The following is an 18131-nucleotide window of genomic DNA, read 5'->3' on the forward strand; positions in this document are numbered from 1 at the left end:
TGTGCAATATAAAAAAAACTTCAGAAAATATGAGTATATTTATTCTATATTATATGATAATGGGTGGTATAGTATCCACATTTTAAAAGAGTTTGACAATTACTTGTTTTCATCGTCAAAAGGTTTTACACGGAAATAATCACAATAGTTTGCAACTAACAAAGTAATCATCAACTCCCTTTATTCCAGTAAAAAAAGACTATGTCAGGGGTAGAATATAGATGTGAATTTACCACCCACTCACTCACCTTCAATCACAATTTTGTAATCCTCCAATGTTCACCTTGCCATGCACCATCCAAGTTATTTACAGTCTAGAAATTGGAGAGGAATAACTATACCATAAGCTATGTTTTCTCAGAAACTTCAATAATTTAGTAAATTCATTGAGCAACCAAAAGCTAGTCATGGACAAAAAAATTCATGAAGGAAACCTTCCAGTTAAATAGTGAGACAATCTGTCTCTTAGTGCAACTCCCTTCTCGTCTACAGCTCCACAAACCAGTTGATGGTAACCTGAGTCATGATCAAGAGACAAAGATAGTTCATCCTGCACTTCATCGTTCAAGTCGATAACAATGTTGTGAAGTACGCAGCAAACGAGAATAATCCTTGGCAGACGGTGTTTGTCCGGTCTCCACATCATTCCATGAATGATTCTCCACATGTCCTTCAGCCTTGCCAGTGCTCTTTGTGCCACCATCCTTGTTGCCAAATGCTGGTTGTTAAACTGTGCTTTTGGTTCTGAGAGTTCTTTCCCTTCATAGGGGACAACAAGGTATGGTAATAAACGATAGCCTGAATCTCCAATTATATATTCTCTTATTTCTGATCCTTCAGAGAGCTGTAATATGCTTCCATTCAATCTCTCACCCTTCTCACAAAGTTTATTGAAATTTGAACTCTCAAATATCATCCAGTCCTCCATTTTACCCGGCCAACCAGTGACTATGTCCCTGAACCTCATGTCCGGATCCACTATTGCTTGCAAGACCATGCTATGATTTTTCTTGTGATCAAGCCACACATTACAGGAAGGTTCAGATGCAGGTAAACACATTGTGATGTGAGTAGCATCAATTACACCACAGCAATTAGGCAAGCCGTGTATTTTCTCAAATTTGGATTTGATTGCATTCATTTCCACTTCTGTTGAAGGCCATCGCAGGTGGTGAAGACCCCTTTCTTCCATGGATTCAACAAATCGCCAGGTGACTTGTGAAACAGTCGAGTGGTTTAGGCCAAATGAATCACCAATTGTGACCAGTGACTCACCAGATCCCAGTCTTCTCAGTGCCACTGCTACTTGTTCACATAAAGATATTGGCTTGCGATTTGTAAACACAAAATGTGCAGCTTTCATCATCATATCATCCTTAACAAGTGAACATATGTACTCAAATGTCTTTCTGGAGATCTTGAAAACAGATTCGAAATTATCCAAGCACTTTGATGGAGACTGCTGAAGACCTGCCAAGTAACATGAGTTATATCTTCTAATTCTAAATGTTAATAATGCAGGCTTTTCAGATATTTTTTACAAGGTCTTTCAGGTCATGCAGGATTGAAATGCCAAGGCATGGCGAATTTCCTTCACTATGCCTAAAAAGAAAAGGGTTAGGGGAAGGATGTAATGCTAAGTGAGAAAAATCACAAGCCTTCGATTTGTTTGTGAAATCAGTGAGATTCCTATGATAAGAGGAACAAAAACACATCAATGAAAATGAAAACGCTATACATTATGTCTTGATTCACGAGGGAAGAGGCCAGACAAACAGCTCCTGAATTAATCATACTAAACTAATTAAGAAGGACATAACTTATTTATTGTATAGTTAAGCAAATAAAGCTTAACACAGAAATTTATAAAAAAAGTAATTTACTTCAGTATATATAAAAAAACTGATGCATTCCAGTTGAACACAGAAATAACATAAAAATAGTTATCACAGCAGCCAGTTTCTGCAAAGTCATAGTATCATGTACAGCAGCTGATGCTACTTTCCAAATGTCAGTTGTTTTGGCGATTTCAGTTCAAGAAGAAACTAATTACTTGAAAAACTGATAGGTTTCCCAAAGTTCTTTGAAATGTTGCAATTATGTCTTTAAGCAATCACTCAAAACGTAACATTGGTTGAAAGAAATTATAAGCTTTGCCAATTAAATGCCGGTGTTGACATTAGCAGGTAAGGAGCATAGATTGAACTAAATACCAACTAATTCTACTTTATAAAAAATGTGATCTTGTTTCTGCAAATGGTTTGATTAAATTCCCCCATATGATCACACATCACAAAGGTACACCATTTCAAAACTATACAGAGGATGAACATATATAGTTTGTGCAAGAGTGTGGTACTAAAAGATCATAATTCATAAACATAACATAGACAAGGTAAAATTTATAAGCAAATATCAAGCTTGTAAACAGACCCCCCCCCCCCAAAAAAAAAAAAAAAACAATTCACCAAGCTCAACATCTTCAAACTAACCGATCAAATCATGGCTGTAAAACTAGATACAGAAATAAATAAAAAATTCTCTATAAAGGTTAGGAATAGGAACACATTTCATGCATACTTTCTTTGACTAATAGAAGATACAATGAAGATAAAAAGTCTGCTCTGTTATTTTTCCTGCATAACCCACATCCCCCATTTTTTTTTTTATTTTCATTTAGTTTCTTCGACTCAGTGAATCTAATAGACTATGCTTGCCAACTGAGGCACCAGGCTGCAATAATCAGGGCTTCAATTAATCACTTGAGTAGAACAGCAAAATAAGACAATGAGCAGGCTAAAAAGCTTTAGGACCCAAAACACTGAATTTGAAGTATTATGTCAATTACATTAAATTGTTGAAACTTTCTAATAGAATCTGTAAAAAAACATGTTCACAACTAACAAAATTCAGGTCCCTTCTTTATAAGCAGGAGGTCTAGTGAATGGAAAGCAGAACTGCAATAAAGCATTACACAAAATATATTGTGCACGAACTACAACTGGTATGAAGGGAATACAAACATATCTAATACATGTGTTACACATGCTTGCTTTTATTTACTTTAAAAATCAAAATTACAAAAAATTAGCATGAAAAGTCAGAAAACTCTGGAAATATGAAGCCTAATACCACACCAGACATAAAACAGGAAGCAAAAGACAGACTACGTGCATATTTGGACACGCATCCAATACACACTTATATTGAAAAAAACAGGTTAAATTAGGTCAATTAAGCATAAGTTATAACCTATTGCTTCTGATGGATGTGCTGGAAATCCTTGAAGATGTGGAAACAAACAGACTGTACAACCATTCCAGCACCAAGAAGAAAGTACCATTTTTCCTTGGAATTTCTCATACACACATAATGTACTACATGAATACACAAACTTGTTCAGGGTTAATTATATGCTACTATATAATGTGATTAAGCATTCCTTGATTGGTAAGATAAGATAACACGATAGGAATGACAAACAACTTGAAAGTCAAATTAGGGATCCTTACATATACATATACCAAAATGCATTTGAACGACACAGTGTGCAAATAATTTCAATGACAAAACAGTTATTTTGCAAAATAGAGATGAGAACCAAGGCATTCAGCAAAGCAGGTCAGGATTCATTAGCAAAAAGCAACATCACACATAAAAAAGCGAATAGCAAACATGAAAGGAATTATTGAACACGGTAAAAGACAGAAAGAAATCTACCATTCATTCTCTTTGACAAGTCATCCCACCAATCTACAGGACCATCTCCCTCGGGTGACCCAGAAGCAGCAGCAGAACCATTCTTGTCATGCTTCTTCTCTGGCTTTCTTTTCTTCTTGAATCCTCTCACAGGACCCATCACAAGTCAATCGGGGAGGCAAAGTCTGCAACAATTCACGGGGTCAAGAGAAAACAAAACCAAAAAAAAAAGATTCATTACTATCACCATAGAGCAATAACACTCACCAGAGAATGATGGTGGTGGCAACAAGTTATGAGAATAGGAGTAAATAATGGTTAGTTGCAAAGCAAAGAGTGGTGTATGAGTGTTTGTTTAAAGCATGCAAGAAAGGAGTGAAAAGGGAAGAGAGAGGACATAAAAGAAGGAAGTATCCTAAGGTTAAGGTTAAGGTAAGGTAACTAATGCAAAATCCAAGCAACACCAACACATGTGGGTTGGTTTAAGACAATGTGTCAACACAGACATAGATATGAATATGATATATATGGGGTGCAGAGAAAGAGCATCAATCACCAATTCACCATGTCTATGCCTGATTCACTTCGTGCTTTCCCACAGAAAAATTTATGAGTAAAATGCTGCCTTGGTTTGGTTATCGTCATAAAAATTAAAAATAATAAAAAAAGCGACTTCTCTCCCTCGATTTGAAAACTAAGTGCATAACAAAAAAAAAAAAAAAAAACTAGCATAAAAATGAACATATGTCATTGAATGATTATTCAAAAGACAAAAAAAAATATCAATTAGGATTGAAGAGACAATTCACAATATATATTGTAAATTCTTTTTTTTTATCGAAATCAAAAGATAGTATCAATAAATTTATAATAATCCATACACCTTCTTTAATCAATTATATTAGATCAATATATATTACAAAATAAATAATATATTTCTTGATAATATAAATATTTCATTTACGTTGGTTGTAGTATAAGTCTAAGCCTAAGTAAAGTCCCATATGAGTAGAAGTGAAAAAATTGAGCACCATATAAATAAGGAAAAAACTTATAAACTTCAATTTTAATTTAGGTGATTGATTAAATATTGATACTTTTTTCTATCTATACTTTTTTTAATCCCCTAACTATTTAATCACAAATAATTAACTTTTATAATAATAATTTTTAATTAATGATAGATTTATTAACATTTATAATAATCATCTTCTAATTTATTTCAATAATAATTTCGGATTGGTGAAGAGTATGAAGTTTTTATGCTAATACTGTATGTTTGTTTGACTCATAATAATATTTAAATTTTTAAAAGAATTAACAATATTATTGTAACGGAGAGAAAAAATGGTAAGTTGGTCTGGGTTTAATGTTTTAAATATTAATATTTTTGCATTGAACACATACTTAATACAGCAATAATTTTTTCAACTTTAGGGGTGCGGTTATCTTCTAAATGCGATTCCGCCCATTGGATTATAATATTAAAGGCCAAGCTCACTTGTAATATTAAATAATCTGTTGACTAGTTTGGTTTATCTCATAAAAATATATATTAAATTATTTTAAGGATTTAGGTTATATCCATAGACAACATAAATTTCATTTACCACGTCAATCAATCACAAAACATCATGTTTCTAAAAAAAAAATTCAAGTTTCATGCTAATTATCTTAAAAAGCACACATATCATGTATTATAATTGATTATAAATGTAAAATAAAATTATACTAACAATATATAATAATTAAACTCTTAGGTATAATTTAACTACAAATAAAAAATATAGTTAAATTATTTCTTAAAAGAGTATGGACAGAAAAAAGTTTTACCTTCAGAACATTGATTAGTCGTTAAAATTCTAAAAAATTGTTGTTTGTAAAAAACAAAATAAATTTTTTGGTGTTAAACTGTTACATTAATCATTAAAATTACAATTATTAATCATTTTAGTTTTAAATTAAGGATTTTTCAATTTAAATTTAAATTTCGATAATAATAAGTCATTTTAGTTTATAACTTTTATGTGTATTAGACAATTTGATCCCTAAAATAAGTATCAAATTAATTGATGATTGTCAAACTTATATATATATATATGAAATTGTAAATACTAATTACTTTAGTTTTTAATATTTAAAAAAGTGAATTAATTAATTTTATAATTTAAGAATCTAAATTAATTATTGAAGTTAATTTTATGTATTAAATTGATTAATAGCTGTTAAATTTTGAAATTAATTTCATGCTTCTGTATTATTAGGAATTAAATAAATTGATATTTATAATTTTAAGAATTAATTTGATATGTTACAGACATTCTTTTTTAGATTATCGGAGGTTTTATTTATATGTATTTCAAACTACTTGTCTTTATACTTATAACGATGAGTAACCATGTAGACCCCTTTTTCATTCAAGTCTTGTCAAATTAAGGTTGATGATTTGATGCGATCAGTTTTTCCAGAGGCAAACGTGGTATTGGAAGGCTGATTGCATGTTGTATTTATAATTTCAGTACAGCACCTTTAGCATTTTTGCCTTGCGTTGTTATATACGGAACATTGCATAGCAGAAGGAACTAGAATAATATTTTCACTTGAATTTTTTTTTAAATTAAGATAATTTAAAAAAATAATCATTTCACTAAAAATAAAGTAAAATCAACACACATGCAAGGATACCTTTTTATTGTTATTATTAAAATAATAGTGATATGTCTTTTATATTTCTAATGAAGTCTTCTCTTTTGATCAACCACGTTTTTTTTATATATTTAAATTTAAAATTGAAATCTTGTACTTTTATATTTAATTATTTATTTTCAATTGTAGTTAGTAGTTACACGTATTGATTCAATCAGAATTAGTACATTGTATTTATTTTCAACTGTAGTTACATATGGTCACATAGTTTTTTTTTTTGTCTTTTTACAAAATCTAATGTTTTCAAAATCTTAACTATTGAATATTTTTCTCCTAAATTATTTCAACCATGAAAATATTTCGAATATTTATATATTTTTTGCAATTAATGTTTCTAACATTTATCACCAATATTGATAAGATTTTTATATTATTTTTTTAAAAAACTTATTATTATTTATAAATTTAACTTAAACTAAATACTATAAATTTTTGTATTTATATATAATTATAAATTCTAAATTAAATAATAAAATCATGTTATCAAAGCTTTTGTAATTTATATTTCCATTTTAGTGCAAAAATAAAAGGTTAAATCATTTGAATTCATATCGTCAATTTTATTTTTAGTATATAAGTTGAAGAAAAAATATTTATATATTATAACACATTTATATTATCTTTGTAAAAATAGTTATTTTATTTTTTATATTTGTCATTTTTTTCATTCTTAGAGTTTGACTCTAACACTATATATCTTCCTAATACTTTCTTTATGATCCGCTAGTATTTATTATAGATCATCAATTTTTGTGGATTACATTTTTTATTTATTCACCAAAATTAATAATTTTTAATAAAATATAATCAATCATATAACAAGTGTTAGAAAGAAAGTGTCACTGATATTTTTCTTTTCTAAAATTATATGCAATTAGAATTGCAATTTTGGTCTTTTAATAATACCTAAATGGTATTTGATTTAATTTAAAAAATGGCTATGATAAATTTAAGTGATTATCTTAACTTATTTTATATAGAAATTTTTTGTTATAAATGGTTTATTTTGAACAAAAGTATTTTAATATTATTAAAACTATTTACTTTATTTTATTTATATACTCTAATTTTAAATCAAAACAAGTCCCGGCCGATCTATAACAATAACAATATGAGTATTATTATGGTTATTATTATTTATTTAATACTCTTAAATAATTTATAAAAATAGTTATGTTTGTAAAATGCCTAATGATTATTATATACATTTTTATTGATATTGTCATTATTATTACTATTATTTTCATTATTAATATTCTGTTAGTGAAAAATAAAATAATTTATTAATTTGTATAATTGGTGAATTTTTATAGTTAATAAATATGATTCTTATTTCTTAATATTTTTTATGTTTACGTATCTTAAATAAACAAATTAAGTGAACAATCTTTTGATAACTTATTTACACTGCGGAAATATATTTATCCACAATATTTTTTCAATGTACATGTATCTTATAAAAATAGTAAATAACTATTTGATAATTTGTTTACAAATTTTATTTAATAAGAATGGCTTATATGTTTGTAAGGGAATTTTATCACAATATTTTAAAATTGGGGTGTTCAAATGTTTCAGTCACAATTCATTTCTCAAACTAACTTAATTATATTGGATTAAGTTTTTTACTCAAACTAACTTAATTACATTGGATTAACTTTTTTAAGTGTTCAGATCAAAATTGACCTAATTAAATTAAGATCTAATTATAAATGAGTCATGTAATAGGTTTTATTTTTTTTTATCTACCTCAATCCATAGCATATAATTATATTTATTACTATATATAAATTAATTATTAAATAAAAAACATTAATTTTTAGTTTTTATAGTTTATTAAATTATTAAATTAGACCACTCATAATTTTTCTTTTCTTTTTAAGTTTTTTTTATCTTTGTATTGATTTTGTTTGTGTTTTCTCATATTAATATAATATTTTATTTCTATTAAAAATAAAACTATGATGTTAGCATTAAAATCATTAATTTTACTAGTCAAATAATATTATCACAATTTGATTTCTTTTAAGTACATTAATCATTATATTTTACAAAATTTTAGACAAAAATAAATTATTATTCTAAAAAAATCATGTTTTACAAAAGAAATTTATTGTTTCAAAGATTCATATGAGTTGAGTGTATAAAAAAATATTACACAAACCCAACACAACCCATAAAATTTAGTCAAATCCCTATTTTAAAAACATGTCGTGCTTATAAATCATGCTAACAACCAAATTGAAGTCCAAATGTACAAAAGACCAGGTTGTATTCATTTGACTGAACTACTGAAGGATGGTGTCTAACAAAAACACATGTTTAAGGAAGATTATGGATTATAATGTATAGTTTGATCTGGCAAATTTGATCATTCAGGTTAAAGAAAAAATGTATGTGTAGAGTAAAATTTTGCTATGATTTTATTCCTAGTAAAGAACATCTTAGTTTAAAAATTCATTCTTCAACAAAACACTTAGTTTAGCATTTTACTACATGGAAAAGAGTTTAATAAGGTTGAAATCACCTAGGAAGAAAATAAAGAATTGAAAATGCTATAAAAGACATGGAAAAGAGCATTTTGCGACGCAGGTAAGGGAGCCAATTTTGTTTATATTATAAGGAAAATGTTTATAATGATGAAGAATTAATGGACTTTTTTATAATGACGAAGAATGGAATTAAACAATGCTAAGACATTCAGAAAAATTACACACACACACACAGATTCCAGATGAATTGAGGCTTCGCATGAAAGCTATTCATGTAGACATTCAGCTTCATATATGTGTAGACGAATGTCCAAACTTATCATGATATAACGTTCGATTTAATACCCTTATGTCAGCATGGCTGGGTAGTAGTAACGTCGCTTACAATTTATCTATTTGTATCCTTCACTTTTTTATGTTATAATTATATGTCGAATTTTCTTTTGCTGCATATTTATTACAACATCGTCATTTAAATAAATGGTCTGCTTATCTGATGCAAGTTGTCAATACCCTTTTCAATGTTTTGTCGCAGAAAACAACAAATCATTTGATATTCAGACATGGGCCATAATCAAAGCCCAAGGACTGTCCTTTTGTTATCGTCTTTTGTCATTTGGATTTTGGACCGACTATGCTGTCCTTAGACCATAGTCCCAATCAAGACTGCAACTTCCTGCTCCTCCAAGTTGCTTTTTGAACCCCCTTTATGGCTTCCAGACTGGCCAATCTGAAATGTAAATTTAAATTCCGAAATGCACCCGTTTTTTTAGCTTTCAGAAGATAAAAATATTTCAAAAAGGGTGCAGGAAGCAACAACCCCTAATCAAATATACAGATCGCATAGCAATCATATTAGGGTTCCGAACTAGTGAGCACACCACAATACTTTGGATCACCCAAAAACAAAAAAACAAAAAAATCCCACAGGTAACACCTGACCAGAATACTGTGTGCCTAATTGCTAAATGTACTCGGTTACTGCTAAATATATTATTTCTCTCTTTTATAAAACAACTACTTTAATATTTTCGTTTCTTCTTTTTACTTGTTCAAGCACCTCTTTCTTCTATCTTCCTTTCAATCAAAAAGTTTGAATCTATTAGATTCAATCTTTCTATGTTCATGTACATTTTTTATTGTTTTAATTTATCCAACTTGAGAGTTTATAGCTATCCTACAGTCTACCATACATATATATTCTTGCATTAGATGGTCTAATTAGAGGGCGAGCCTTGGTGCAGCGGTAAAGTTGTGCCTTGGTAACTTGTTGATCATGGGTTCGAATCTGGAAACAACCTCTTTGCATATGCAAGGATAAGGCTGCGTACAATATCCCTCCCCCATACTTTCGCATAGCGAAGAGCAGGACACTGATCATTTTCTCTCAATCCATCAAGGTCTTTTGTGGCTTAGATTCTTCATTATTTTCCAAGAGCATTTGATTGTCAAGACATGAATTTAGATAATCTTGCATCTATTTCTGAGACTTTTATACATTTTTGTGATGAAAAGGATTATTAAGTGGAGCAAAAACGGAACTGCTATACTATGAGCTGTGATTATTTCAGTATATTGTGCAGACTGTAGGATAGCTATAAACTTGGTGAGAGTATGGACGTGAGGAGTATCTTCTCAGTTAAGTGTATGAATGAAGGCCACATACATGATAGACTTTAAAAAGAATAATGACATGCATGACTTTATAAACCATATAAGCGGCTGTAATTTGCTTTTGCGTGATCACTGATCAGTGATCACCAAAGTGCAAGTGCTTCGTCACCGCAACAGTCCCCACATGGTATAGCTCTCCAACCAAATCCCTCCTATGTGAGCATCGGAGAAGAAAGAGGGTAGGGCCCACTTGGAGAAAAATTTGGCTTCTAGATTTGTCTTCAAAAAGAAATAATAATAATAATATTGATGATGATCAATAATCATGAATTCCTTCCTTTGTAAGCCCAAAAGGAAGCTTTATTTAGAATCCCATCCTTCCCATCTTAACAAACGGATGAATATATCTATCTAACCACTCTAATTAGCTTATTATTAGGTTATAGTCATTTCATAAGTGGGACCAACAGTAAAGAAGCTTATGAATTATGTTTTGTTGTCATGGAAACTTTTGCTACTTTATTTTTTTGAGACGCACGACAATTCCTCATCGTCATGGTGATCAACTCTTGGTCTCATTATGTGGTAGGAGTTCAATCTGTTAAATGTTGATTTTTCTTCATCACAATAGCAGAATTTTTGTTGTTGTATATAATAAATATTTCTTTCTCCAGAGGCTTCTAAGTATAACTCCAGAAGCACGTATTCTTCTAGGATCGAATCAGCCCAGAATTTATGAAGTGTAGATTCAGGGTTCCACAGATATCATGATGACATCGGGGAAATGTTAAAAGGGTAACACTTGTGATATTTGATGTCCTTTTAATTTGTTCAAGTAAAACTTTTGTGTTAACATTTGTTTTGGTGATTAATATTTTAGGAAGGTGCGACGAATTGAATGTCGTTGATAAGTATATAAGTGCAATCCACTAATGAAGAGCAATATATAGAATATGAATATGGTTATGCGGTCGTGGTATGTATATGATCCATTAATTAATAATTATAATATGATACGATCAGCAGTCACATCGAATTAAGGTGAAGGAGGAAGATGACATCAGAGTTATCTGGAGTGCTCTCTTTTTTGATCAAATGAGCGGTGGACGCGCCATGCAGGTCTATCCTTCTCCTTCACCATTCATAAGCCATTGCAAAGTGAATATCACATTAGTTGATCCTGAAATCGTTTCAAATGAGATTCAGATCCCTATTTTCAAGTTTCAAATGGCCCACAAGACATCAACTCGTAGAATTATTAATAGAGTACACAAGATGCATATCAATTTGAAACTTCAATCAATTATGATTTGAAATTTGTTTGTTGAGTAAAATTTTTTACTGTCAATCTCTATCTCATTCATTTCGCTTAAGGAAAATGGAGAATAGGAAACATGATTTCCTAATTAATAAACTATGACATGCATTAGAGATGAAAATATTATTTGAAATTTAAATAATCATCTATCAAAGTTGATATGCCCTTGCACATATCAGTAATGAGTGGAAAAAAGTTACATGAATACCATTATGCTAGTTACAACCCGAGAAAAGGAAAAAAGAGAAAAAAATATTTAAAATAATAAAATATTTATATGTCATAACAAGTGACGTGTCATCCCCGAATAAAAGGCCAGACTGAATCGGTGAGAGGAAAAAAAAATATAATACTATCATATTTAAATCCTCTTGCAAAAGATGTTAGGATGTGCACCTTTGTTAACCTAAATAAAAATAAATTATAAGGCAGCTGTAAGGAATTTTAATTAGTTAAACAGGCACTGAAGTGCTGATGAACTGATCGAAAAGCAGTCGAAGGATACATGTGTCATGTGTGCAAGTGCGAGGCATCGGTAGAACCAGGTGACAATTGTCACAAATGGTTAATTATTGTCTTATATTCATTTTTTTATTATCTCTTTTTTATTTTTTTTCTTTTTTTTTATCACATCATTAATTATATTTTTTTCTTTTTATATTTTTCTTTCTCCCTTTTCTATGCAACCCAAAATTAATAGAATTAGACGTTAATCTTTTTCTTGATCGATCAATAACGTGCTTTTGTGTTTTCAAATTTAACAATAAATATTATGAAATAAAATGAATAATTTAATATATAAATAATATTACTCTTGCTAAAATCTAAAGTAGCAATGATCAACCTAATTAGGGTAAACCAATCAAAGCATGAAAAAAGGTACATCCAGCACCGTCCAAAGGTCAGGGGTTCTTTTCCTTAATTGTATGCCACACCTAAAAAGACCAAAATTTAGTCATTTTCTTCGTCGAGATTAGAAAAAGCCAAAACAATAACATTATCATGTCATATATATATATATATATATAGTAGTGCCACTAAATCATGGTAGTCTGAGCCCCGCGAGAAGATGGTTGATATATATCATGTACATGGATCTCTGTTATTGTTATAACGTCAGAATATCTAAGTCTGGGCCACATTATTCATTAAATAATTAACCAGTTTGTGTTTATATAAGAAAATTATATGACACTAGCAATGTTCAATTTTTATTTTTATTTTATTTTTTGATATTGTCGTCGTTACTAGGTCTTTTAGTTTATTTACAAGAACACACACGGTACCACTCCCATTATCTTCCAATAAACCCTAAAGGCATAAAATGCCCAAGATAAAATTAAGTGCTCTGCCCACAAAATGGTGGCATCCACGTCACCAAGAGATCTTTTTGGCTACTCTGAACGTTCAATTCGAACCAAAACCAGCCACACAATTGTTTATTCTAATCTCAGGCTCCAAATTGTCTACTTGTTCCAACGGAATTGAGCTAAAAATAAAAATCATGGGTTTGAATTCCAAAACATGATTGTTTATTCTCGTCTTATATTTTTCAATGACGTCGTTAAGTACTGTTAATTTTTTTATGATATAATCTTATCTTTATCTTAAAAAAATGATGCCCACAGCATTCACCACCACGAATATATAGTGAGTGGTGTTAGTATAAACGCAGACAAGTGATGTAATATTCCACAATGCATATCTACTTATCATGTTGATGTTGTGAATTGTGGTTCACGAATAATAATAATATATATACATACTGTCCTGAATTTCATATCTGTAGCACCATTCGAATCATAGAAGAGGGCCGGCAGGCCTGAATTCAATATCCAATTAGAATTCAATGATTTCCATGTTAGTTAGTATTCTCCTCCACTGAGACCCTGAATACGACCTATTTTGGATGTTTTTGGCAAAATTATTTATGTTCACTAAAATTTTGCCTCCTGGAATAATCTCACCAAAGCCAAAAAGCATATCGGGCTATGCTGACTTATTCACATGAATAGTTGGATTGAATGATTGATTTATCAAGGGTCAAATGCCCCAATCATGGCTTTTGGTTTCGGAATTTCAAGCAAATATATTTACTTGAATCTTTAAAATGTATGGGGAAGGAAAATACCTTCACGCGGATATTACACTATTACTTATGAAGAGATACAAAATTAATTTAGTGATTAGAGCTTAAGGCTTGAGTTCAATTTTTTTTACTGATGTTTTTAATAAAACTAAACATTTTCCGATTAGAAACCTTGGTATAGATGTTTATGTCAGGGTGATTATAGTCTATAGATAAAAAAAATTCTCTGTTTAATTATTTAACATAAATGCATATTTTACATCCAAACTTAGTTGATTAATTAAGTTAAAACAATTCCATGTTAAATGATTCACGCATTAATAATTTTAACAAATCAATTCTAAGTGATACAGTATACAAAATTGAATTAATTAATTGTCGAGTTGCTTAATCATTTATTTATATATGGTTATTATAAATTTATTAATTATTTACCAATTGATTTATTCCTTCATTAAAAATGATGTAACTATGTTTTATATGTCGGCAGTAATGAAATCTTGAAAGGTAAGAGATGAAAAGAAGAAAGTGTACTCAATATTTTCAAGATGTATATAAGCATTTTCTTTTATGTTTATCTTGTAATTACTAATATCAAATTAACTTAAATATATTTTTAATTTTTGTAATGTAGTATTTTTTTATTTTTCATTCTTGTAGATTTTATTTTTATTTTTGATCCTTATAAATCATATTTGTTTTGTTCTTTGTCCTCATGGTACTTTAGATAATATTTTTTCACTATCTAAAGTGATATTTAAAGTATTTTAAAGACTAAAAACAAAACAAAAAAAATAATTTCACAAAAACAAAAAAACACTAAATCACAAGGATTAAAAAAATTAAATATGATGAACACAACTTAAGTTAATAACATAGTCATGAGATAATTTGGTGATTGAGAAAATGAACTTAAGTGTTAAAGTCATACAAAAAAGTTTAAATTCTTTCACTAACATTACATACTAACCACTATTATTTGTCTATAAAAAAACAAATTAGGTTAAAAACAAATTTTCTTTTAATTACGGCGATAACAACATCTCTTTTAAGATATAATAAAGATTCTTGACTATGATTTTGCTTTTATCTCTTATACATCAATACATCAAAGATAAAGGCAAATGAATTTAAGAATGTAAGAAATAATGAATTGTGCATGGAGAATATCCTATTCATAGATACTGTATGTTATTCATAACTGCTGTTACTTCGTAAAGAGTTACGCATTTTCAAGTTGTACCAATTCAATAAAATTTCATTTGAATGAATCAATATAAATTTTCATTTTAAATCAAGAAAGACAAATCTTGATGTTTTAAAATTTTCTCTTATTATATATTTTACATTACTCAAATTAAGGCTTAAATATGTTTTAGGTTTATGATAAATTAATGAATTTTATTTTATAATTTTAAAATTTATTCATTTTTGCAATGAAGTAACACTTAAAAATTAAAATATGACAACCAAATTTGATGGACGCTAATCAAAATACTATTAATAAAGTCAAACAAACATCTTAGCCAGTCAAAAAAAATCTAAAAATTAACTAAAAATGCTTACCAAACACACACAAATATAATATATAAAATAAAAAATAATAACTAATATTAATATCAATTACATTAAAATCATTTTAGTTTTCTAGAAAATCTCTATTACTACTATCATTTATTGTTCATTTATAGTAAATGGACAAATATTTTTTTAAAATAAAAATAATGATATAATTAAAAAGATAATAATTAAACTTTAAATAAATAAATAAAAATAATTTTAAAAAGTAAAAAGATAAAATTGAAAAAGAAATATCATCAGCTTCAGTGGCCCCCTCCCAGCACCCTTTCCTCATTGATGTCAGCGCAAGGACAGATCGAGATGGTAGCTACCATAGTTAAGCAAGCCACGGAAGATGTTCCTTTGTAAATGGTAATAGTCTCCCTCCCTCTTATCTATTTCATCTGTTTTATCCCTTTTTATTGTGTGATGAAATTGATTCTTATGTATTTTTCAAACATATTATTATTTTCACTCATCTTTTTGCCTTCTTAATCAACATGAATGTGTTTACTAAAATGAATTAATCTCTTAACTTTTGTAACACAATGAATTAAGATTCGGATTTTAATATTTAAAGACGTATTTACCTATTAAGTTTCTAATAGTTTTTTAATAAGATTTTTAATGTCATGTTATTAACACTAAATATCACTTATTTTAATATTTAATAGAAGATTTTGAGAAACACTTTTAATAGGGTTTTTCTTTTTCAATCATGATTTCAATATGAGAAATTACTTAATGATATTGAGTCTATTGTCACTCAAACTAATAAATTGTTGATTAATGTCTTAAATAAGATTATCTAAAAAAACTTATAATAAAAAAAATCTTTCCACAATTTAGAGAAGTGAGCCTTATGCTTTGGTCGAATTAGAAAAATTAAATAATTCTTTTTTTTCCATATTTTATTAGAATATTTATATTACTTATTTATAGTCTGTTTGGTTCAGAGGTTGAGGAAGAAGATCATCTTTATTAAAAAGTTAAAATCCATAGCTTCTACGACTTTTGAAATTTTTGAGGCAAAAATCCTAGGATATGCATGTTTTGAATTTGAGGCAAAAATCCTAGGATATGCATGTTTTGAATATGTAAACAAACATATTTTCCAGCAAAGATGTAATCAAAAGGGAGACGGGAGCCAAGATTCAAATATTTTCTAGCAAAGATGCCTACATATTTAATGACCAACAATGTTTTGAACATCATTGCCTCTAAAAAAGGATACTTGTGAAAAAAAAGATTGGAAGCATAATGTTTGAAAAAAATAATGTATTTGATATTTATTTTTAAAATGTAATTAAATAAAGGTTGCTCACACGACTAGACGAGGATAGTACAAGACATAGAATAGAATATGAATTTGAGGGAAATGTTAAACAAGATTAAAAAAAAAATAGTAGAAAACAATGAGAAGACATTTCCCAATTGTTTCTGATTTTTTTTAAACACTTGTTTTAAAAACAATTTTAACAAATTAATAGATTTTGAATGAAAAAGTTGATTGTTTGAATAGTCAAAAGTTATCTTCAAACACGGTTTTAAAACTGAAAAAATGAGAAGAAAATCAAGCAATCCCTTAAATTATGTGTTTTTATTTGAATTTCAAGTGTAATTTATGTTATTTATCCATAAGATAATAATGATACTCATAAACTCTCCTACCAAATTCATGGTTTCATGGTTTAAATATCTAACTATTTTTGTACACCATTTTAAAAAGTTGTAACTAAATTACAGTATTATGTAATAATATGCAGGAAAGTAAGTGCAGGGGAAATTATATTTTTTACAAACATAAAGATGAGCACGTGGCACACATCTTGGCAACAGATGCCTAATTTAAAAATAGAAATTATACTTATTTTTAACCTTTGATAACTTGATTTTGGGCGCATCCATCAAGTTGGAAACAAAAATCCCATTATTTAACTGCCTAAACTGGCCCGACATAGAGTCACACTCTCTGCTGGGGGCACCACACACAAACTTTGGATGCTAGATTTATCTAACAATAGTTTGTACACTAATATCCCTATCCATTTTCAATATTATATTTGAGAGAAAAGATTGCCTGGAAAACATCTTAACCATTTCTGCCTATATTCTTCAAAATTTTGTCTTCTTCTACTTTCTCTTTTCTTTTCTGTCGTGGCCTTTGCAGAAGTCAAGGGCCGCAATATCCATCAAATTTTGCAAGAAGGCCACATGGCTGCATATTCACTTAATTCCCTCACTCATTCATGTTTTGAATTTTGTTATCAACACAGTACACAATTGGAAACAAATCACTCAGAACTCAATAACCACTCTCTATTCCATATTTTAGACATGCAAATTCTTATTTTTCTTTCATTTTCTTTTCATCCACTATATACATTTGAATTCTGGAGGGAGATTCACACACAAATGTCTTTAATACATGATAAAAGAATGTTTAGGATTATTCATAAAGGACCAAAGGACTATTTATAAACAATAAAAAACAAAATCTACAATGTAAAGTGTGCTTAATCTTATCTGTGTTAACTTGAAGGACCTATAAGAAAACTTCATCTCTTCAAGTTCAAGATATCATTAACTAATTAGAAAATTTTGGCATGGAATATAAAGCAGGGGAAGGTGGAACTGGGGAAGAACAACACCT

At 28.9% G+C, this 18131-nt stretch overlaps 1 protein-coding gene and 1 long non-coding RNA gene across 2 annotated transcripts; one reads left to right on the forward strand and one right to left on the reverse strand.

Annotated features, from left to right (window-relative positions):
• Positions 1-85: 85 nt before the first annotated feature.
• On the reverse strand, positions 86-4445 carry LOC100818666 (protein ALP1-like). The gene is made up of 3 exons (XM_003547387.5): positions 3967-4445; positions 3721-3884; positions 86-1470 (listed from the first exon to the last, which is right to left on the reverse strand). Exons 2-3 carry the CDS (start codon positions 3857-3859, stop codon positions 422-424), a joined length of 1188 nt encoding a protein of 395 aa, XP_003547435.1. The 5' UTR covers positions 3860-3884; positions 3967-4445; the 3' UTR covers positions 86-421.
• Positions 4446-10902: 6457 nt separating this feature from the next.
• Positions 10903-12793, forward strand: LOC102660979 (uncharacterized). Its single transcript, XR_418263.4, has 3 exons — positions 10903-11096; positions 11186-11306; positions 11392-12793. It is a non-coding gene; the product is annotated as an uncharacterized lncRNA (long non-coding RNA).
• Positions 12794-18131: the final 5338 nt, after the last annotated feature.

This window comes from Glycine max, chromosome 15 (assembly GCF_000004515.6).
Source record: "Glycine max cultivar Williams 82 chromosome 15, Glycine_max_v4.0, whole genome shotgun sequence".
NCBI lineage: Eukaryota > Viridiplantae > Streptophyta > Magnoliopsida > Fabales > Fabaceae > Glycine > Glycine max.